At 47.9% G+C, this 23,552-nt stretch overlaps 1 protein-coding gene across 1 annotated transcript in view; it reads right to left on the bottom strand.

Annotated features, from left to right (window-relative positions):
- Positions 1-23,552, bottom strand: part of myo15b (myosin XVB) — a 709,406-nt gene that overhangs the window by 526,433 nt on the left and 159,421 nt on the right. Inside the window, exons 14-15 of the mRNA XM_038776546.1 lie at positions 21,432-21,527; positions 5,123-5,254 (exon numbers count right to left, since the gene is read on the bottom strand). Of these exons, the coding sequence (XP_038632474.1) occupies positions 5,123-5,254; positions 21,432-21,527 (228 nt within the window). The remainder of the gene's footprint in view (positions 1-5,122; positions 5,255-21,431; positions 21,528-23,552) is intronic.

Genomic DNA, 23,552 nt, shown 5'->3' with positions numbered 1-23,552 from the left:
AACTTTGAGTAAAGGGATGGGATTCTGTGATCCTGAGGCGAAGTGTTGACACTGTCGGAAACGCCTCCAATTTCTCGATGGGGTCAACATGGTCTCAGGATCAGCAATTCTGGCCTCTACAGGGGGCAGCACGGTAGCATTGTGGATAGCACAATTGCTTCACAGCTCCAGAGTCCCAGGTTCGATTCTCGGCTTGGGTCACTGTCTGTGTGGAGTCTGCACGTTCTCCCCGTGTGTGCGTGGGTTTCCTCCGGGTGCTCTGGTTTCCTCCCACAGTCCAAAAATGTGCAGGTTAGGTGGATTGGCCATGCTAAATTGTCCTTAGTGTTGGGTGGGATAACTGGGTTATGGGGATAGGGTGGAGGTGTGGGCTTGGGTAGGGTGCTCTTACCAAGAGCCGGTGCAGACTCGATAGGCCGAATGGCCTCCTTCTGCACTGCAAATTCTATGATTCTATGATCCCGACGTCAACTGGACGCCGCGGGATCCGTGCATTCAACGCACCAGCCCCAACGCAACATGGCGCAGGACTACTGGGGCTGACGCGGAAGAAAGGAAGCTGCCAGCCAGAGAGACCGGCCCACCAATCGGTGGGCCCCGATTGCGAGCCAGGCCACATCGGAGGCTGCTCCCTCGGCCCTTCCACGCCGAGTTCCCGCCGGCTGAGAGCAGGTGTGGATGGTGCCGGCAGGTCTCGGCATTTTTACGACGGCCGCTCGGCCCATCCCAGGCTGAGAACCGGCGGGCCGGCCATGTAGAGCGGCCCCCGACCGGGGCCGCTCCAACCACGTCGGCGCCAATGGCGCCGATTCTCTGCGTGCTGGCGTCGGGGCAGCGTTGCATAATTCACGCCGGTCATGGTGATTCTCTGGCCTGGCCCCGGGCTGAGAGAATCCCACCCAAGAAGTTTCTCCTCATCTCACTCCTGGCTCTCTTAATAATAATAATCTTTATTGTCACAAGTAGGCTTACATTAACACTACAATGAAGTTACTGTGAAAAGATCCCAGTCACCACATTCCGGCACCTGTTCGGGTATACGGAGAGAGAATTCAGAATGTTCAAATTAACTAACAGCACATCTTTTGGGACTTGTGGGAGGAAACCAGAGCACCCAGAGGATACCCATACAAACACAGGGAGAAGGCACAGCCGGGAATCGAACTTGGGACCCTGCCGCTGTGAAGCAACAGTGCTAACCTCTGTGCTACCGTGTTACCCATCTTGAAATTTGAAAACTAGTCACTGACATTCCAGCCAGTGGAAACTGAATATCCTTCTTTACCCTGTCAAAATTGTTCATAATTGTGAACACCTCCAAGTTGAACAAGCCCAATTTCCTTGAATCTAAAATTCCTCATTTCTGGTACAATTCTAGGAAATCTCCTGTGGACTCTCTTTTGTCCCTGACATCCTGCAGGATCCAATCCCTTGTGCCTATCCCTTTCTCACCCACAGTTGCAATTTTCTGCACCCTGATAAGTGGTGCTTGTCGAGGGGTACATTACAGCTGAAGCTAATCCAGTCATCATGCTATGTGGATGTTGCCAGGACTGCAAAATTGCTGCCACAAGGAAAGATTGGGTAGGCTAGGATCGTTTGTCTTGTAACATAGGACCTCATGGCCTCATGGTAGCATGGTGGTTAGCATCAATGCTTCACAGCTCCAGGGTCCCAGGTTCGATTCCCGGCTGGGTCACTGTCTGTGTGGAGTCTGCATGTCCTCCCCGTGTGTGTGTGGGTTTCCTCCGGGTGCTCCGGTTTCCTCCCACTGTCCAAAGATGTGCGGGTTAGGTGGATTGGCCATGCTAAATTGCCCGTAGTGTAAGGTTAATGGGGGGATTGTTGGGTTACGGGTATACGGGTTACGTGGGTTTAAGTAGGGTGATCATTGCTCGGCACAACATCAAGGGCCTGTTCTGTGCTGTACTGTTCTATGTTCTATAGGAGGCTTATGGGAAGGAGGCCAAAGAGAGATTTAACATAGATGTAAAAATTGTGAAGTGCGTGGATTGTGTGGATGGAAAGGGTCTTAGCAGAGAGGCAACTGACTAAGGAGCATAGATTTAAAGTGACTATTTCACCAAAGGCTGGTAAGGGTCTAGAACGTATTACCTGAAAGGGTGGGAGAGGCAGAAACCCGTAACTCATTAGAAACTGGTTGATTTTTTTCAGGAATCAATCAGGCAGAATCGGAATGGTAGCACAGTGGATAGCTCTGTACCTTAACAGCACCAGGGATCCGGGTTCGATTCCCGGCTTTGGTCACTGACTGTGCGGAGTCTACATGTTCTCCACGTGCCTGTGTGGGTTTCGTCCGGGTGCTCCAGTTTCCTTCCACTAGTCCCGAAATACATGCTTGTAAGTGGATTGGACATTCTGAATTCTCCCTCAGTGTATGCAAACAGGCGCCGGAGTTTGGTGACTCAGGGCGTTTCACAGTAGCTTCATTGCAGTGTTGATGTAAGCCTAATTGTGACACTAATAAAGATTATTATTACTGTTATGTTTGCAAATTAAAGGGCAGCACGGTGGCGCAGTGGGTTAGCCCTGCTGCCTCACGGCGCCGAGGTCCCAGGTTCGATCCCGGCTCTGGGTCACTGTCTGTGTGGAGTTTGCACATTCTCCCCGCGTCTGCGTGGGTTTCGCCCCCACAACCCAAAGATGTGCAGGTTAGGTGGATTGGCCACACTAAATTGCCCCTTAATAGGACAAATTGAATTGGACACTCTAAATTAATTTTTTAAAAATGTTTGCAAATTATTCCCTGATTGTAGTAAAGAGAAACAAGCATTTATCGATGGGTACTCTTAACTGGAAAAATGTTGGAAGAGATATTGCTGATCATGAAACTTCCAAAGCTCATATTAAGGTTATGTGTGTGTTTGTTCAAAGGTCAGTTATAGGAAGTACACAATAAATGGGAATATACTAAGAGGGGTAGATGAAGTGAAGGGTAGATGAAGCGGGGGTGGGCGCACCCATATGACAAGTGCCACTGTGTAGAACCAGGGGCCGGAGTGGGTGGTCAGTGAGTGCACAGCCAGTCCCATGGGGGGGCACCCCAGCTGCTCGGCCTGCCCTCCTCCTCCCCTCCCCCGGCCCTGCAGCCAGCACGCCGGTGTCTGGGCCGGTAGCCCGCAGTCACTCTAGGCCATTTCCTACCTCCTCTCTATCGCTTAGCAGCCAGAAAGCCATGTTCACGATTTTTAAAACCACAAGTGAACCACGCCAGGAACTCAGCCCATCGGAAGGGGTGAATCATGGAGGCCCCGGCGCATAGGGTGTCAGGCCCGTTAATGATATTCCTACAATGCATCTACCCCGCGCGGCGAGCGACACTTTTACGCCATGTTTGGGGTGCCGGAGCATCCTGATTTGGCGTCAAACTGCCGCCTATCCCAATTTTGGTGTCGGAAGCTATTCTCCGCCCAATCGCGTTTCTGGCGTCAGCAAGCGGAGAATCTTGCCCGCTATTCATCTCTGTCTTAAAGACACTTAGTGATTTGGCCTCCCCAGCCTTTTGCGGCAAAGGGTTCCACAGATTCACCATCTTCTGGCTGAAGAAATTGTCTCTGTTTTGAAGGATTGTCCCTTTAGTCTGAGATTGTGTCCCAGTGCCCAACCATAGAATACCTACAGTGTAGAAGAAGGCCATTCGTCCCATCAAGTCTTCGGCGACCCTCTGAAAGAGTACCCCACCTAGGCCCACTCCCCCACCCTGTAACCCCACCTAACCTACACAACATTAGAAACTAAGGGTCAATTTATCATGGCCAATCCACCTAAATGTACATCTTTGGACTGTGGGAGGAAACCGGAGCACCCGGTGGAAACCCACGCACGGGGAGAATGTGCAAATTCCACACAGACAGTCACTCAAGGTCAGAATCAAACCCAGTGTGATGTTCTTGTATACTTCTCCAAGATAGCTAAAAGTCGTAGTGTTGACAAAGAACATCAAGTTATATATATATTAAACAAAGCTAGTTTATTTACACTACTTTAAAAGGTTTGCACACTCTAAGTTATAGCTAATAAAACAACAGTATTAATTCTATGCTACAGTAATCTATAATGTCTTTTGAACCTTAACCTTCTCCCAGAATGCTTAAAGACGGAGCCTTTTATAAGACTACTCAGTAATGCCATCTAGTGTTGAGATACATGAACATCATCTTGTTAACCTTTTACACTCCTTACATTATACATATCATTACATCCGGGTCCCTGGCGCTGTGAGGCAGCATTGCTAACCATTGTGTCACTGTGCTGCCCTCAATATAATGGGTTGTATCTAGTGTGTGGGTGAAGAGGATGAATATGCTTTCTGCTTCTCTTTTTCAGCCTACACTGCTGACTCACAGCTACACAAAAAATGAGCCACTTAACCCATCATGCACAAGCTCTCCATCGGCAAGTCCTGAGCTTGCCTCCTTGTGGTGTCACACTGAAACTGGACTCCTTATGGTCCCTGGCTCAAGCTTCAGAGGAGGTTTGGACATTTCCACATGCTGGTGGCCCACCAGCATGTGGAAATGTCCAAGCCTCATGAACTCCCAGCTATAGATGAATAGCTCCATTGCCTTGTGGGTACTATGGGAGAGGCGATGGTTAAGGGAGTAAAACCCTGACAAAAAATCTGAAGGGGAGTCCAAAGGGGGACTGATGCCTAAACATGTCATCATTCCAGCAACTCCTGAAACCAAGCCAATGCCAAATGAAGTGTTTTACATTCCTTTGGACTTAATTGGGGGGTTTGTGAGGAAATCCTGACATTAGGGCATCCCAGGCTGGCGCCATGGAGAGGACATCCCAGTTTCACTCCAGAACTCTGTATAAATTAGATGCCATGTATCCACATTACAACAGTGACTACACTTCTAAAGTTTGTAAAATACTTTGGGACATCCTGAAGTAATGAAAGCCACAACAGAAATCAAAGTCTTTCCTTTGTCACCAGGGCATAATCGACTTTGTGCACACATTCAGAGAGAAAGAAGGGATGTTGGGAATGCTATGGGGCACATCAAAGCACCTGGTGTACCAGGTATGGCCTATGGTTCACACCGTGGACAAGACCCCACCCCACTCTTTGTGAGATTTGTAAAGTCCATCTGACCTGAGGCAAATTGGTTTGGTCATCCAGAATCCGTAGAATTCCATGCGGTTTGGCTGTGATGAGGTCTAAACAATTTTGACGATCAGAGACAGGAATGAAAGCCCAACCAAGCTGCTCCTGGGTATATTCCTCCTGAGGCACATGGAGGGAAAGAAGTTCATTGTCAAACCTGCCTTTTTGGGGAAACTTGAGCAAAGTTTTCCAAGATCCAATATGGTGGTTTAGTCATAAACATAGTGCCTGACCGTAGGACCTTAGAGATTCACAGCACAGAAGGAAGCCATTCAGCTCATCATGTCTGTACCAGTCAAAAGTGGATCCCAATGTCCTACCTCCTCCCCATAGTCTGGTATCTTAGCAACATCTAATGACATAAAAGATTTTAAAATTCAGATAGCCAGTGGTGAAGTATGGAATGCTTGAAGGATGAAAATCAAATCTTTATTCACAGATTATTATTTATTGCAAACTTATCTAGCATACAACTCCAGCGATACAATCCTCAAATAATCGGCTCCCACAGAAAGGAGCACAGGTGAGTCCCCAATTCACACCCTCCCGCTGAATACAATTAATGCCAAATTGATATACAATTAACAAAATTTCTCCCTAAATTCAACATTTTCCTCCACTTCAAATATTTATCCAGTTTCTGTTTAAAAGATGCTTATGCAATCAACGTAGCGATGCATTCAATGCTCCAATTGTCCTTTCCAGGTCTTAGAATCATAGAATCCCTACAGTGGAGAGAAGGTGTCATGTGAGAGTACCTTTAAGAAATGGGTGTTTAAGAAATTTACCTTTAAGAAATGGAGCTGCTCATGTTACTGGAGTGATGTCAGAGTGTGGGTGGAGCTGAGCTCTACTTCTGCTTTTTAGTTTCAGTTTGAGAAAAAGCTTGGGTGTGACTGTGTTTTTCAGTGAGCTGCATCTGAAGTCTGCCATCCAAAGACTATCTTCATCATTCGGTGAATCCAGAATTGTAAAAGGTCTCAGTATTGAAAGTAAACCAAATGTGCTTCTGTTTAGAGGTTTGTTAAGTCTTCTGGATGTTAAAAGAACAGCATACAGATTACTTAGTGTTGTATTCTTTGGGGGGTGTATTTGAATTAATGGTTGCTAAGATATTCACTGTTTTTAAAAAAAAGGTTAACTTGAGTTCATAGAAAAACATGGTTTTGTTTTAAAAAATACTCGTCCATTTCTGCTGTACCACACCTGTAGAGTGGGCCGTGTGCTCCCCATACCACAATTTATTAAAGGTTGTGGGTCAGGTGATCTCCATGATACACTTTAAGATTCTCTAAACCCTGACCCATAACAGGAGGTCATTCTGCCGATTGAGTCTACACTGACCCTCTGAAAGACCATCCTCCCGAGGCCCTCTATCCCACCCCATCGCTGCAACCCCACCTAACCTGCACATCTTTGGGCCCTAAAGGGAAATTTTAGCATGGCTAATCTACATAACCTGCACATTTTTGGATTGTGGGAAGAAACCGGAGTACCAGGGGAAAACCCACAAAGACACAGGGAGAATGTGCAAACTGCGCACAGACAGTCACCAAAGACCAGAATTAAACCGTGGTCCATGGCGCTATGAGGCAGCAGTGCAAACCACTGTGCCACCATGCCGACTGTAATAAGACATTCCAATAGAATTTCTCCAAACCCTTTCCTCATTCTCTTAATCATAATTAGAAATTGTTGACTCTTAACACTGACTTCCCGATCAGAAGAAACTAATCCGAGCATGACACTTTGGGGAGGTGGTGGCACCTAGTAACTGCACAAATAATACAGAGGTCCAGTAAGTTATAAGGTCCAGTGTCGTCCGCAAACTTACTAAGTTTGCGGACGACACAAAGGTTGGTGGAATTGTGGATAGCGATGAGGACTTTCAGATGATACAGCAGGATTCAGATCGTTTGGAGACTTGGTCGGAGAGATGGCAGATGGAGTTTAACCCGGACAAATGTGAGGTAATACATTTTGGAAGGTCTAATACAGGTATGGAATACACAGTGAATGGTAGAACCCTCAAGAGTATTGACAGTCAAAGAAATCTTGGTGTACAGGTCCACAGGTCACTGAAAGGGGCAACACAGGCGGAGAAGGTAGTGATGAAGGCATACGGCATGCTTGCCTTCATTGGCCAGGGCATTGAGTATAAAAATTGGCAAGTCATGTTGCAGCTGTGGAGAACCTTCGTTAGGCCACACTTGGAGTATAATGTTCAATTCTGGTCGCCACACTACCCGAATGATTTGGAAGCTTTAGAGAGGGTGCAGAAGAGATTTACCAGGATGTTGCTTGGTATGGAGGGCATTAGCTTTGATGAGAGGTTGAATAAACTCGGTTTGTTCTCACTGGAACGAAGGTGGTTGAGGGGTGACCTGATCGAGGTCTACAAAATTATGAGGGGCATAGACAGAGTGGATAGTCAGAGACTTTTTCCCAGGGTAGAGGGGTCAATTACTAGGGGGCATAGGTTTAAGGTGCGAGGGGCAAGATTTAGCGTAGATGTACGAGTCAAGTTTTTTTATACAGAGGGTAGTGGGTGCCTGGAACTCGATGCCAGAGGAGGTGATGGAAGCAGGGACGATAGTGATGTTCAAGGGGCATCTTGACAAATACATGAATAGGATGGGAATAGAGGGATACGGACCTCGGAAGTGTAGAAGATTTTAGTTTAGACGGGAAGCATGGTCGGCGCAGGCTTGGAGGGCCGAAGGGCCTGTTCCTGTGCTGTACTTTTCTTTGTGCTTTGTTCTTTATTCAGTGCAGAAGGAGACCATTCAGCCCATCGAGTCTGCACCGACCCACTTAAGCCCTCACTTCCACCCTATCCCCGTAATTCAATAACCCCTCCTGACCTTCTTTGTCACTGAGGGCAATTTATCATGGCCAATGCACCTAACCTGCATGTCTTTGGACTGTGGGAGGAAACCGGAGCACCCGGAGGAAACCCACACACACACGGGGAGAATGTACAGACTCTGCATAGACAGTGACCCAGCAGGAAATTGGACCTGGGACCCTGGCGCTGAGAAGCCACAGTGCTAGCCACTTGTGCTACCGTGATGCATCCCTTTTCTTTTTGACCAAAGTCGCTATTTTCCTGGTCATCCATGGTTCCTGAATCTTGCCTTTCCTGTCCTTCCTTTTACCAGCACATGCCTGTCCTGCACTCCCATCAACTACTCTTTAAAAGACTCCCACATGTGGATTTACCCTCAAACAGCCTCTCCCAAACAACAGCCTCCAAATCCTGCCTAATAAAGTTGTAGTTAGCCTTCCCCCAATTTAGCACCTTAACCCGAGGACAAGACTCATCTCCCACTACAACAACCCTATTATTTCTACATCTATCCAGAATCTGCTTACATAAGTAGATAAGGGGCAGCATGCCCCTTACATAAGGGGCAGCATGGTAGCATGGTGGTTAGCATAAATGCTTCACAGCTCCAGGGTCCCAGGTTCGATTCCCGGCTGGGTCACTGTCTGTGTGGAGTCTGCACGTCCTCCCCGTGTGTGCGTGGGTTTCCTCCGGGTGCTCCGGTTTCCTCCCACAGTCCAAAGATGTGCGGGTTAGGTGGATTGGCCATGATAAATTGCCCGTAGTGTCCTAATAGTAAGGTTAAGGGGGGAGTTGTTGGGTTACGGGTATAGGGTGGATACGTGGGTTTGAGTAGGGTGATCATGGCTCGGCACAACATCGAGGGCCGAAAGGCCTGTTCTGTGCTGTACTGTTCTATGTTCTATAAGAACATAAGGACATAAGAACTAGGAGCAGGAGTAGGCCATCTGGCCCCTCGAGCCTGCTCCACCATTTAACAAGATCATGGCTGATCTTTTGTGGACTCAGCTCCACTTTCCGGCCCGAACACCATAACCCTTAATCCCTTTATTCTTCAAAAAACTATCTATCTTTACCATAAAAACATTTAATGAAGGAGCCTCAACTGCTTCACTGGGCAAGGAATTCCATAGATTCACAATCCTTTGGTTGAAGAAGTTCCTCCTACACTCAGTCCTAAATCTACTTCCCCTTATTTTGAGGCTATGCCCCTTAGTTCTGCTTTCACCCGCCAGTGGAAACAACCTGCCCGCATTTATCCTAACTATTCCCTACATAATTTTATATGTTTCTATAAGATCCCCCCTCATCCTTCTAAATTCCAACGAGTACATTCCCAGTCTACTCAATCTCTCCTCGTAATCCAACCCCTTCAGCTCTGGGATTAACCTAGTGAATCTCCTCTGCACACCCTCCAGTGCCAGTACGTCCTTTCTCAAGTAAGGAGACCAAAACTGAACACAATACTCCAGGTGTGGCCTCACTAACACCTTATACAATTGCAGCATAACCTCCCTAGTCTTAAACTCTATCCCTCGAGCAATGAAGGACAAAATTCCATTTGCCTTCTTAATCACCTGTTGCCCCTGTAAACCAACCTTCTGTGACTCATGCACTAGCACACCCAGGTCTCTCTGCACAGCAGCATGCTTTAATATTTTATCGTTTAAATAATAATCCCGTTTGCTGTTATTCCTACCAAAATGGATAACCTCACATTTGTCAACATTGTATTCCATCTGTCAGACCCTAGCCCATTCACTTAACCTATCCAAATCCCTCTGCAGACTTCCAGTATCCTCTGCACTTTTCGCTTTACCACTTACCTTAGTGTCATCTGCAAACTTGGACACATTGCCCTTGCCGCAACTCCAAATCATCTATGTAAATTGTGAACAATTGTGGGCCCAACACGGATCCCTGAGGGACACCACTAGCTACTGATTGCCAACCAGAGAAACACCCATTAATCCCCACTCTTTGCTTTCTATTAATTAACCAATCCTCTATCCATGCTACTACTTTACCCTTAATGCCATGCATCCCTAGCTTATGCAGCAACCTTTTGTGTGGCACCTTGTCAAAGGCTTTCTGGAAATCCAGATATACCACATCCATTGGCTCCCCGTTATCTACTGCACTGGTAATGTCCTCAAAAAATTCCACTAAATTAGTTAGGCACAACCTGCCCTTTATGAACCCATGCTGCGTCTGCCCAATGGGACAATTTCTATCCAGATGCCTCGCTATTTCTTCCTTGATAATAGATTCCAGCACCTTCCCTATGAAGAACATATCTGTTCTTCAACTCCTGTGGGTTGTGGGGAGGCCTGTAGTACACCCCCATCATAGTGACTGCCCCTTTCCTGATTCTGAATTATATCCACAGTGCCTCATTACTTGATTCTTCCATTGTGTCCTCCCTCTGTACAGCTGTAATATGCTCTCTAACCAGTATTGCAACTCCCCCACCTCTTTTACCTTCCTCCCTGTCTCGCCTAAAATACCTATAATCCTGGAATATTTAGCTGCCAGTCCTGTCCCTTTTTTAATCAACTCTCCTTTACAGCAACCACATCCAAGTTCCGTGCATGACTCTTGTCTTTAAGTTCATGTGTCTTACCTGTTATGCTCCGTGCATTGAAGCAGATACACTCCAGACCTCCAGGCCCACTGAGTTCGACCTCCCCCAGCTTACCCTTCCTCTGAGCCAGCTTGGCCCTATTTTCCTTGGATGGTGATGGCTAGAATGAGGGGACATAGCTTTAAATTGAGGGGAGATAGATATATGACAGATGTCAGAGGTAGGTTCTTTACTCAGAGAGTAGTAGCGATGTGGAATGCCCTGCCTGCAACAGTAGTGGACTCGCCAACATTAAGGGCATTTAAATGGTCATTGGATAAACATATGGATGATAAGGGAATAGTGTGGATGGGCTTTAGAGCTGTTTCACAGCTCGGCGCAACATTGAGGGCTGAAGGGCCTGTACTGCACTGTAATGTTCTAATGGTACGATTCTCATCCCCAGTCTCTAGACTTGCTGGCTTACTGTCCTGGTTCCCACCCCCTGCCAAATTAATTTAAACCTACCCGAACCATACTAGCAAACCTCCCAGCCAGGATATTATTGCCCCTCCAGTTCAGGTGTAACCCCCGTCCTTTTTGTACAGGCCCCACCTTCCCTGGAAGATATCCGAGTGATCCAAAAAACTGAAGCTCTCACTCCTGCACCAGGTCTTTAGCCACATGTTCAACTGCACTATGTCCCTGTCACTAGCCTCATTCGCACGTAATCCTGTTAGTTAGTAATCCTGCGATTACTACCCTAGAGGTCCTGCTCTTTAATCTTCCACCTAGCTCCCTAAATTGCCGTTGCAGGACCTCGCTTCTCTTTCTACGTATGTCATTTGTGCCAATGTGGACAATGACCTCTGTCTGATTTCCCTCCCATTTTAGGATGCTTTGTACCCGCTCAGAGACATCCAGGACTCTGGCACCAGGGAGGCAAACTACCATCCTGGAGTCCTTTTCATGGTCACAGAAGTGCCTAACTGTGCCCCTGACTATTGAATCCCTTACCACTATTACTCTTCATACCCACCCTCCCCCGGCTGTGCAGCAGGGCTATTCGTGGTGCCTTCTCTCTGGCCACTGCTGCTGCTGTCCCCTTAAATCCCTTCCCCCTCATCAGTATCCAAAAAGGCATACTTATTAGATAGGGGTCAGCCACAGAGGATCCCTGCACTCTCTGCCTACCCCGTCTGGTGGTCACCCATCTATCTTCCTGTACCTTGGATGTGACCCACATCTCTATTATCTATAACAATTTCAGCTAATTGTGTGCTCCTCAGTGCTTCCAGCTGCTGCTCTAACCGATCCATGCGTTTGGTGAGCTTTTGCAACCGAATACACTTTCTACAGATGTAGTCCCCAGGGACACTTGAAGTGTCCATGATGCCCACATCATGCAGGGGTATTGCACAACCCCCGCCAACTGACATCTCTCCTCCTCTTTTGGTTGTTAGATTAAAAGAAACTAAATACCAGTTAACCCCTTAATAAAAATTTACTGCTGCTGCTTTCATGAATAGGCCCCAAAAAATGTACTATGTCTTCTGGTTACGACAGGTACTAAATCTAGCTTACGACCCTCTACTAAGTGTAAGGAGGGGAAAAAAAGAAAAACAATTCTTACCTTATAAAAAGTAGCTCAGAATCTACTCCGGTGAGCCCAGGACTGAAAGATTAAGGACACAAGTCACCTGATTTATAGTGAACCAGGAGCAGCTCTCACCTGGCGCTCAGTTTAAACACCTACCGGACTCTGCTCCCGCCATTCCCGGCTGCTCCTGGGCTTCCTGTGAAGGTAAGTTCTCGAGCGAGAATGGAATTGAAGCTTGCACTAGGAATGGCCACTTAGATTATTAAGACATTGATTGACCCTTAAAGTTGCTGCTCTCGCTCATCGAACTATCACTTCACCCAACAGTGGGACAGGAGTAACCAAGTTATTGCTGAGGATTTGCAGCATTACTAAAAACCAGTCTCAGCTTTCAAGCTGCCCAACTTGCTGGTTGAAATTGATGAGTGGACTGCATTTGAAAAGGATTTTTGTGACGCATCAGGAGACTTTCTGGGACTCTTGGGGCTGGATTTGATGCAGCCTCCGCGTGAAACCTGGCAGACAGGCCCATATGGAGGAGGTCCCCCAGTGGCAGCCTTGAGAAAGCTGAATGCTGCTCCTGTAGATCAACCATGTTCATGTTTCTCTACCCTACTTAATTTCTTTAAACAACTTTAAACTGCATCACTGGAGGGCGGACGGGACTGATGGAAGATTTCCAGCTGCTGCTTGTGGGATATCAATTGTGCCCATTCATGAACCAGCTAACACTCATTATCTCTGAATCCACTGGAATTTGGTAGTGGCTTCTGGATTAAATGGTGACTCCATGGCTTTCCCATGCCCTCGGAAGGCCACCCAGCAAATCCTGTTTGAGAGGTACAGCACTTGGGAAGAATGGGATCAAAAGCTATGGGGAGAAAGCAGGATTAGGCTATTGAGTTGGATCATCAGCCACGATCGTGATGAATGGCGGAGCAGACTCAAAGGGCCAAAAGGCCTCCTCCTGTTCCTATCTTCCATGTATCTATGTTATCAGACACTCTATCCCCTGTTAAACTGCTGAAAGCTACCCCTGCCCTTCCTCTGACACTTCTCCCTGCCCCCAAAACCCCATCCCACAATCCCCATTCCAGTTTCAGTCATCTTTGGTCTGAGATCCCACAATGATCCTGGGCCTCAGCTGAATACATTTCCAATAGTGCTAGTGGGGGAGGAGCGGTCGGCCTCTGATTGACTGGGAGCTCTCAGCAGGCGGGCCTTCTGCCACCGAGTACCTTGTGAGAAGGCCTGAAAAGCTATTGATTCCATTGGGCCTCCACATGGATTTGACGGGGATTCCCCACTGGTTCATCGACCAGGGGGACAGACCCCCATCAGTCTGATCGAATCCCAGCTTTTTGTCAAGACTTCGCCAAACTGTATCAACCATTTTTGTATAATTGGGCAGCACGGTAGCATAGTGGTTAGCACAGTTGCTTCACAGCTCCAGGGTCCGAGGTTTGATTCCCGGCCTGGGTCACTGTCTGTGTGGAGTCTGCATGTTCTCCCCGTGTGTGGGTGGGTTTCCTCCGGGTGCTCCGGTTTCCTCCCACAGTCCAAAGACGTGCGGGTTAGGTGGATTGGCCATGCTAAAAATTGCCCTTAGTCTCAAAAAAAAGGTTAAGTGGGGCTTACTGGGTTATGGGGATAGGATCGAGATGTGAGCTTGAGTAGGGTGCTCTTTGTAAGGGCCGGTGCAGACTCGATGAGCCGAATGGCCTTCTTCTGCACTGTAAATTATTTTAGAACTTCACCTAAAGAGGAATGTTTTGATATTCTATACCATTGAACACCTTAGGAGGTATCACCAGTAGAAAGTGAGTTCATGGACATCTTGTTTTAATTCATTAAGGAGATGTGGGTGTTGCTGGCAAGACCAGCATTTATTGTTCCTCTCTTTGAGAAGGTGGTGGTGTGAAATTTGTCTCTGTGACAATGAAGGAATCGCGATTATATTTCCAAGATCTTGTTGTTTCCCCCTTACTCTGCATAAAGAATAATAATCTTTATTGTCACAAGTCGGCTTACATTAACACTGCAATGAAGTTACTGTGAAAAGCCCCGAGAGAATTGAAGGAGGAGATGAGACCAGGCAGAGCAGCACCCACTGATGCGAGAGGGGGACAGGAGGACTCTCACAATAGGAGACCCAGGATATTCATGTGACACTTCTATATTCAAATGACACATTAGGGAAGTTGCACTTTACCAGAGAGTCCCTAACAGTGGTATGGCTCCACATGCACTGAGGAATGACCATATCATTCTCATTGCTGCAGAAGCACAGAGGCAGAGAGCTCCAGGATTAAACAGAATTGTAGGATTCCCCCATTGACTGTGAACATGGCATGTAAGCTGAGCATTTATATTCAGAGATGTTCAGGAACAAGAAGTGAACCAAGTGGCAACAGGGATCTGCATTCCAACAGTCGGCCAATGGGGTTACCCATTGTGGGCAGCCCCATGCCGTTGGGAAATCACTGGGTTGCCGGCGTAATGGAGAATCGCGACAATGGAGAATCCAGCCCACCGTCTTTGGTAATATCTAACGTACCATTATTAAGTGAACCAAGGGTTTATAATAAGACAGTTATCCAACCAACAGACCTTTGAGTCCCAACACAATGTGCGTGACTGGCTACTGGCTATTGGTGACTGGGAAACCCTCTGGTGCCACAGTTCATGACTCCTTTGAAAAACGCTCCAGCTGTACATGGATCCAGTGAGAGCTAGGGACGGCGTGCCCCCACCAGTCGTGGGATTCTCCATCCCACCAGCAGTGGGATTCTCCGTCCTGCCAGCTGGCCAATGGGGTGTCCCATTGTGGGCAACCCCACACCATCGGGAAATCCCCGGGCATGGGTGCGCTGCCGGCGTAATGGGGAATCCTGATGACGGAGAATCCAGCCCACAGTCTTTGCCAATATCTAACAAACCATTGGGTCCTGAAGTAGAGGGTTAGATGTCTTGTCTGGTTAGGGGGTGGTCTGCAATACTCAGCTAAGATGGCAACCAGATTTATGGTGATTTGTTGCATCTTCGACATCTTGGCAATCATGAGAGACGAACTGTTGCCACCAGCAGTATGAGAGAGGTAGGCTTAGGAGCCATAAGAGGAGGAGAAGGAAGAGTAGGGGTTGAGGGAGAGCACTACAGGTGGCTTGGTTTGCAGCCTTCACATTGGAGGAACACCAGTTGCTATTTAATTGAAGGGAACTTCTGAAAACCTGGCATACTCCCGAGTGCTATTACCTCACATGACTCGGGCTCCATCAAGAAATCCATCATCCGCACTCAATCTCAATACTCAAGACCATGAGTAAGTCCTGATCTCCTGGCTCAACTGCACCTTCCCACGCTATCCCCGTTTACCTAGGTTTCCCCAGTATCCAAAAATCTATCAATCTCTCTCTTGAAGATACTCATGATTGAGTATTCACCGCACTCTGGGTAGGGAATTCCAAAAATTCATAACCCTTTGTGAATAAATTTCTCCTCATTTCAGTCCTAAATGTGATCCTAAATGTGACCCCGTGTTCTTCCCTTGTAGAACAATTCTTGCTGTTCCTGTACTGTACTTTTCTTTGTTCTTTGAATCAGTCTAGTGAACCTTCATTGCATTCCCTCGGAGGCATACATGTCTATCATTCAGTATCTAAAACAGAACTGTACACAATACTCTAGTTTTGTCCTCGCTAATGCCTCAATAATTGTAGTAAGACTTTAGTCTTTGCAATTACTTTATTAATAAAGGTTGACAAACCAGTTGCCTTTCCAAATTGCTTTCTGTTCCTGAATGTTAACGTTCCGAATGTGTAAGGACACCCAGGTCCCTATGAATATTAACATCGCCAACCCTCTCCGCATTTAAAAATATTGTGTTTTTCTATTTTTCCATAGCAAGCTGCAGTGACCATATCAAGTGTTAGTTGCTCGAGAAATTTTGGCTCCGAATTGATGAGCTGGAATCTGAGCTTCAGACACTGCGGCAGACCCGGGAGGGGGAGAGTTATCTGGACACTTTGTTTCAGGAGGCGGTCACACCCCGTAGATTGAGTACCTCAAATTCGGTCAATGGTCACGGACCACAGGATGTGACTGCAAGTGAGGCAGGTAGAGGGATCCTGAATTCAGGAATGGAGGAGCATCAGCTCTTGACCTTGTCCAACAGGTATGAGGTATGTGTGGATGAGGAAAAAGGCTGTTGGAAGGATGAGATAGCCGACCACTGCACCGTGATACAGGAGATTATTCAAGCGGGGGCAGCTAAAAGGCAAGTGGTAGTTGTCGGGGATTGACAGCATTGTTTGTAAGCAGGATCGAGAGTCCCAAATGGTGTGTTGCCTGCCCGGTGCCAGGGTGAGGGACATCTCTGACCGGCTTGAAAGGATACTGGAGAGGGAGGGGGAGGATCCAACTGTTGCGGTCCACATTGGGACAAGCAACAGAGGCAAGACTAAGAAAAAGGACCTGTTGGGGGATTATCAGGCACTAGGAACTAAATTAAAGAACAGTTCTCAAGGGTTATAATCTGTGGATTGCTACTCGAGCCACCTGTGAATTGGAGTAGGGATGAGAAAATTAGGGAAGTAAATACAGGCTAACTGAGTGGTATGGGAAAGAGGGGTTTCATTTCATGGGGTATTGGCATCAGTACTGGGACAGGAGGGATCTGCACTGTTAAGACGGTCTTCACCTGAACCAATCTGGGACCAGTATTCTAGCAGAAAGGGTGGCTAGAAGGACTTTAAATCAGAAAGTGTGGGGGGAAGGAAAGGGTAAAACTAGAGGATTAATAATGGTCAATGGGAAGTAAAGCAGCAGGTTAGCATGTGGGGAGATGGGTTCAACGACAGGGAAAATTATAAATGAAGGTGAAAGGGAAGAAGAACTCAGGAGATGTTATTAATGGAGGTGTTAGGATTCAAAATGAAAGTTAAAAAAACTACCATAAGAGCACTTTACCTGAATGCTCGTTGCATTCAAAACAAGGTAAATGAGATGACGGCACAAATCATTGCGAATGAGTATGATTTAGCAGTCATTACAAAGACATGGTTGCAGGATGGTCAAGACTGTGAGTTTAATATCCAGGGATATCAGACTATTCGGACGGACAGATATGAAGGTAAGGGAGATGGTGCAGCACTGATATTTAAGGATGACATCAGAGCGGTAGTGAGAGATGATATAGGTTCTACGGAGAAAAAAGGTTGAATCCATTTGGGTGAGCACCTTATCTAGACACATGCCCCCACCCTGGGCAGGATTCTCCCTCCCCTGCGCCAGGCCGGAGAATCCCCACGAACGGGCATCGCTGCCCCGACGCCGGCACACGGAGAATTGGCGCTGTCGTGGTTGGCACGGCGCTGGTCGTGGGCCGCTCGACACAGCCGGCCCACCTATTCTCCGGCCTGGGCCGAACGGCCGTAGGAAAAGAGCCAAGTCCCGCCACCGTCGTTCTAACCTGCTCTCAGCCGGAGGGACCTCGTGGAAGGGTCAGGTAGCAGCCTGTGGGGGGGGGGGGGGGGGGGGGGGGGGGGGGTCCGACCCCAGGGGGGGCCTACGATGTGGCAGGCCTGCCTCTGTGGCTGGGGGCCTCCTTTCATACGCGCCGGCCCTTGTAGCTCTGTGCCATGTTGCGTTGGGGCCGCCTCGTTGAAGGAGGCCACTGCACATGTCCTCGTTGGCTCCGGCGCAACTGCGCATATGCGGATCCCGCGGCACATAGTTTGTGCTGGGGTCTGAAGAATTAGACATGGCAGAAGGCCGTTCACGCCGTTGTAAAATGCAATGGCGTTTTACTACGGCGTGGACACTCTGCCGCGGGATTGGAGAATCCCGGCCCCTATCTCTACACTAAGGGGGAATATGATCATGGTCAATCCACCTAACCTGTACATCTTTGGACTGGGGGAGGAAACTGGTGCACCCAGAGGAAACCCACGCAGACACGGGGAGACCATACAAACTCCACACAGGCATCACCCAAGGCTAGAATTGAATCCCGGTCCCTGGCGCTGAGAGGCAGCAGTGCTAACCACTGTGCTACCGTGCTGCCCATTGTCCTTCATTGCTAGAGGGATGGAGTTTAAAAACAGGGATGTCATGTTGCAGTTGTATAGAGTGCTGGTGAGGCCATACCTGGAGTACTGTGTACAGTTTTGGTCTCCTTACTTGAGAAAGGATGGACTGGCATTGAAGGGGGTGTAGAGGAGATTCATGAGCTTGATTCCAGAGTTGAGAGGATCTGCTTATGAGGAGAGACTGAGTCGACTGGGACCATACCCATTGGGATATAGAAGTACGAGGGGGGGATCTTATAGAAACATAAAATTATGAAGGGAATATTTAAGATAGAAGCAGGGAGGTTGTTTCCACTGGCGGGTGAAACTAGGACTAGGGGGCATAGCCTCACAATAAGGGGGAGCAGTTGAGGACTGAGTTGAGGTGGAATTTCTTCACCCAAAGGATTGTGAATCTGTGGAATTCCTTGCCCAGTGAAGCAGTTGAGGCTACCTCATTAAATGTTTTTAAGGCAAAGATAGATTTTGAACAGTAAAGGAATTAAGGGTCATGATGAGTGGGTGTGTAAGTGGAGCTGAGTCCACAAAAATATCAGCCAGGATCTTATTGAATGATGGAGCAGGCTCAAGGGGCCAGATAGCCTACTCCTGCTCCTAGTTCTTATGTTCCCACAAAGTGCAAAATTTACACTTTTCTACATGATATTCCACAATGTTCTTGCTAACACATTAAACTTTTGTATCCCTTTCTGTCCTCTTTGCAGTTTGCTTTTCCACCTAACTTGTATCATCAGTAAGCTTGGATAATCAATTAAAGTCATTAATACCCACGACCTCAATAGATCGCAGCCTACCAACCTGAAATTACCCATTTATTCACACTCTTTGTTTTTATTCTCAATCTAATGTATTAGTCCCAATTCCAGGAGTTCTAGTTTTGTGTAATGACTCCTTGTGTCGTGCCTTATCAAATGCTTTTTGAAAACCCAAATGGTTCCTCCTCATCCATTTTGTTAGTTTAAAGCCTTGAAACCTTGAACAGGTTTTTGAAACACTACTTGTCTATTATAAAATGTTCCAACATGTGTTTAATCATATTATAATTTTCTGAGTGTTCTGTTAATGTCATTAAATTAAATCCTACCATTTGCCCTGCTGACATTAACATAGCTGGCATATAGTTTCCTGATTTCTGTCTCCTTTATTTCTTGAAGAGAGTTACATTTATAGGGGCGGCATGGTGGCACAGTGGTTACCACTGCTGCCTCACGGCGCTGAGGACCCGGGTTCGATCCCGCCCCCGGGTCACTGTCTGTGTGGAGTTTGCACATTGTCTGCATGGGTCACACCCCCACACAAACCCAAAAGATGTGCAGGGTAGGTAGGTTGGCCACGCTAAATTGCCCCTTAATTGGGAAAAAAACATTGTAAATCTAAATTTATTTTTAAAAAGGGTTACATTTACGACCTTCCAATCGATGGGATCTCTGGAAAATCAAAACCCAACGCAGCCACTATCTTCTAGCCCTTCCTCACGAAGCCAAGGTGTAAAAGATCTGCAATTTCTGGACTACTCTGTCACTAGATTCAATCTTTATTGTCAACATGATTAAACAATAGAAACAAATATTAAAGAAAAATACTGCGCATGCTGGAAATCATAAATCAGAACAGATAATGCTGGAAATGCTCAGTAGACCTGGCAGCATTGGGAGAGAGAGAAACAAGGTCCTCACGGTAGCATGGTGGTTAGCATCAATGCTTCACAGCTCCAGGGTCCCAGGTTCGATTCCCGGCTGGGTCACTGTCTGTGTGGAGTCTGCACGTCCTCCCCGTGTGTGCGTGGGTTTCCTCCGGGTGCTCCGGTTTCCTCCCACAGTCCAAAGATGTGCGGGTTAGATGGATTGGCCATGCTAAATTGCCCGTAGTGCAAGGTTAATGGGGGGATTGTTGGGTTACGGGTATACGGGTTACGTGGGTTAAGTAGGGTGATCATTGCTCGGCACAACATCGAGGGCCGAAGGGCCTGTTCTGTGCTGTACTGTTCTATGTTCTAAGGTTAACATTTCCGGTCAATGATCTTTCAGTGGCTCTCCACAGGTGATTCCTGACCTGATGAGCCTTTCACCACTTGTATGAGATTGAAGTGCAACCAAAAAGAAAATAATAGGGGCGAAATTCTCCGACCCCCACGACGGGTCGGAGAATAGCGGGAGGGCCTTCCCGACATTTTTCCCGCCCTCCCGCTATTCTGCCCCCCCCCCCCCCCCCCCCCCCGCCCAACTCCCGACACGAATCGCTGCCGCCGTTTTTTTACAGCCGGCAGCGATTCACAGCTGTTCGATGGGCCGAAGTCCCAGCCCTTTACGCCGTTTTTACGAACGGCAAACACACCTGGTCTGGCCGTTCGTAAAAACAGCGTCACAAACTCGCTTTTCATAACCATGGCACCGATTGGCACGGCAGTACCACGGCCATGCCAAGGGTGCCATGGGCCCGCGATCGGTGGGCACCGATCGCAGGCAGCGGGCCCGATGCCCGCACACTCTTACTCCTTCCGCCGCCCCGCAGTATCCATTCGCGGGGCGGCTGAGGGGCAACCCGGCCCGCGCATGCGCGGGTTTCGCGCAAATACGCGATGACGTCATCCGCGCATGCGCGGGTTGGAGTCTTCCAATCCGCGAATGCGCGGCTGACGTCATATGATGCGTCAGCCGGCGCTAACTCCGGCAAGCGGGCTTAACGATATTCGTTAAGCCCGTCATGCCGGAGCCTACGGCGTCGGGCTGCTAGCCCCGACCGGGGACCAGAATCGGTTCCCGGTCGGGAAGGGGCGCGCTGGCGTCAAACCCACCCGGGTTTGACGCCAGCTTTACGATTTCTCCCGTTTTGGGAGAATCGCGCCCCATGTATTTTGGGAGTCTCTGAACCAAGACAGCCTATGGTTGTATGGTACTGCTACGTTCAAAGGTCTCCACCCAGGTCCCCAATGGTGAGGGGGAATATCATCAATGTGTGAGTGCAGACTATGTATTGCAGCTTTGGGAAAATGGCTTTGATTCAGTTTTGAATGTTAAAGGTGCAGTTGTCAATTTCAGCACCTCCAGGCACATTGAAATCATGATAATCATCAATCAGCCCACATAGTGCCTGCTAAATCCACACTCTCAAACAGTGTTCCTATTCGCACTGCACACATATCTGTTTTCATCATCTAAGTAAAATAACCCCCTTCCCTTTCAGCCCAATGCCATTACCTGTTCCTGTGTGAGCACAGCCTGGTTAAAGAAATTCTGCAGCTGTTCATTGGCATAATTGATGCACAACTGCTCAAAACTGTTCACTCCCAGATCCTGAGGACAAGAGAAATAACCCCATTACAATACGGGGCAAGTTCAAACAAAACACAGACAAAAGAGCTGTTAAAAATAAATATGACAGTTTATAGGAAAATAGGAACAGGAGTAGGCCATTCAGCCCATCGAGCCTGCCCCACTACAATCATGGCTGGTTCATCAGAGGTTCCCAGCACCAGACTGCCTCAAACCTATTTAACAGGGGAGCCTGGAAAATAGAGAAGAGCTTTTGATCCTAATCACTTGTGGGACATTGGAACTCCGGTCCCAGAGTTGTCAGGGCAAGGTGAGGTAACCAGCCATCTCTCAGGCAGATGTAACCTCCATCCTCTCTGTTTAGGCTGCTGACCTGTTCAAAGCAGATGTATAAAGAGGGTGTACGTATTTCTCAACTCACCATCATCCACTTTATGATGGATTTTCCTAATGTGTATCAGCCTTTGTGGCTGAATTTTTCAGAACCAAATAAAGAAAGTTGACTCAGGACAGATGTTTGTTATACAACACCCTGAGAGACCAGTTGCATACACTGGTTATCAGCAACAAAGAAACAATGGACTTTCTATGTAACTGGCTGAAACTATTTATTAACAGAGTCCTTATGGCACAGAAGGAAGCCATTTAGCCCATCAAGTTAATGCCAGCACTCTGTATACCAGTCTAGTCAGTCCCATTCTCCCCACCCTCTACTCCATCCCTATTGTTGTAACCCTACAGAAAGCCCAGGGATCTGCAACCTCAGAGTCTCTGTGGCCTCACCTGAGTACAATCTACCTAGAGAGGGGGGGGGGGGGGGGGGGGGGGGGGGGGGGTGCGCAGGCGCAGAGCCACCCCCTTTAAGCCATGGACTGCTGGGACATAAATACCCGGGCCTAAGTATGGGCCAAATGTGAAAGACCCTTCGGGGAGGAGGAGGCATAAGTTTATAAGGAAATAAATCTAATTTTTCTTTTACAGTCGTTGCTTCCGAGTGATCGCTTGCCTGAGACTTTACATCTATTATCCTGAGAAGGTATTTCCTTCAAGTGTGCATCCAATTTCTTTTAGAAATCATTTATCATTTCCACTTCCACTCCTTAATGGGCAGCAAGTTCCAGCTCATTACCGCTCACATCCCCCTATATCTCTTGCCCGAAATCTGGAATTTGTGTTTCCCAGTCCTTGTGCCATCAGCCAATGCAGAAGATTTTCCTAGATTGCCTTATCCAAATCTTGTACACTCGGGAGGGTTCACAATGAAACACGCCACGCTTTGTCACGAGATCCCAAGGGCAGGAGGGCCCAAAAGGCTGATTGATTGATGTCTTTCATAGAATCAAAAAATTTACAGTGCAGAAGGAGGCCATTCAGCCCGTCGAGTCTGCACCAGCCCTTGGAAAGAGCGCCCTAATTAAGCCCACACCTCCACCCTATCCCCGTAATCAAGTAACCCCACCTAACTTTTGTGAGGGCCACGAAGAATCCAGCACGAGTTTTCAGATACAAAGAAATAACATTTATTTACAAATTAACATATATATACACACAACAGCAGCAACAATTTCTTGCTGCCAACTCCTCTCTTCCTGGTTCCAAACTGGCCAGCTCTATTTATGCAGGGAGTCTGCTAATGATTTCTCCGCCCCCCTCATTGGGGAAGCTCATACTCCCACAGGATTGTGGGATTGTCATTAGTCCCCAGCCAATGGTAACCAGGCAGGTTATAACATCCCTCCCCCCCAAAGTCCAAGGAATCCACCGAAGACCCTGGCGAAGGAGGGCATCGGACTCGTTTTGCTGCAGGCCGGACACCATTTGCACAAGGCGCTGGATCAGGCGGCGTGTAACGAGATGGAGACCGGCGCTTCCGTGATGGACGGCGTAACGGCTGTACATCCACGGTCCATGGGCCCGAGGATTCCCCCTCTGAGGTATCTTGTGTCTCCATCTCGGAGTCAGAGTCTGCTACCTCCGTCATCTCGGCGTCTTTATCTCCACGCGGTTCTGTCACGACCTGCGCAGGCTTTGAGTGAGGCACCAGAG

The sequence above is a fragment of the Scyliorhinus canicula genome, chromosome 18 (genome assembly GCF_902713615.1).
Source record: "Scyliorhinus canicula chromosome 18, sScyCan1.1, whole genome shotgun sequence".
NCBI classification, from domain to species: domain Eukaryota; kingdom Metazoa; phylum Chordata; class Chondrichthyes; order Carcharhiniformes; family Scyliorhinidae; genus Scyliorhinus; species Scyliorhinus canicula.
Note: the sequence above shows the minus strand (reverse complement) of the source record. Positions and strands in the feature narration are given on the sequence as shown.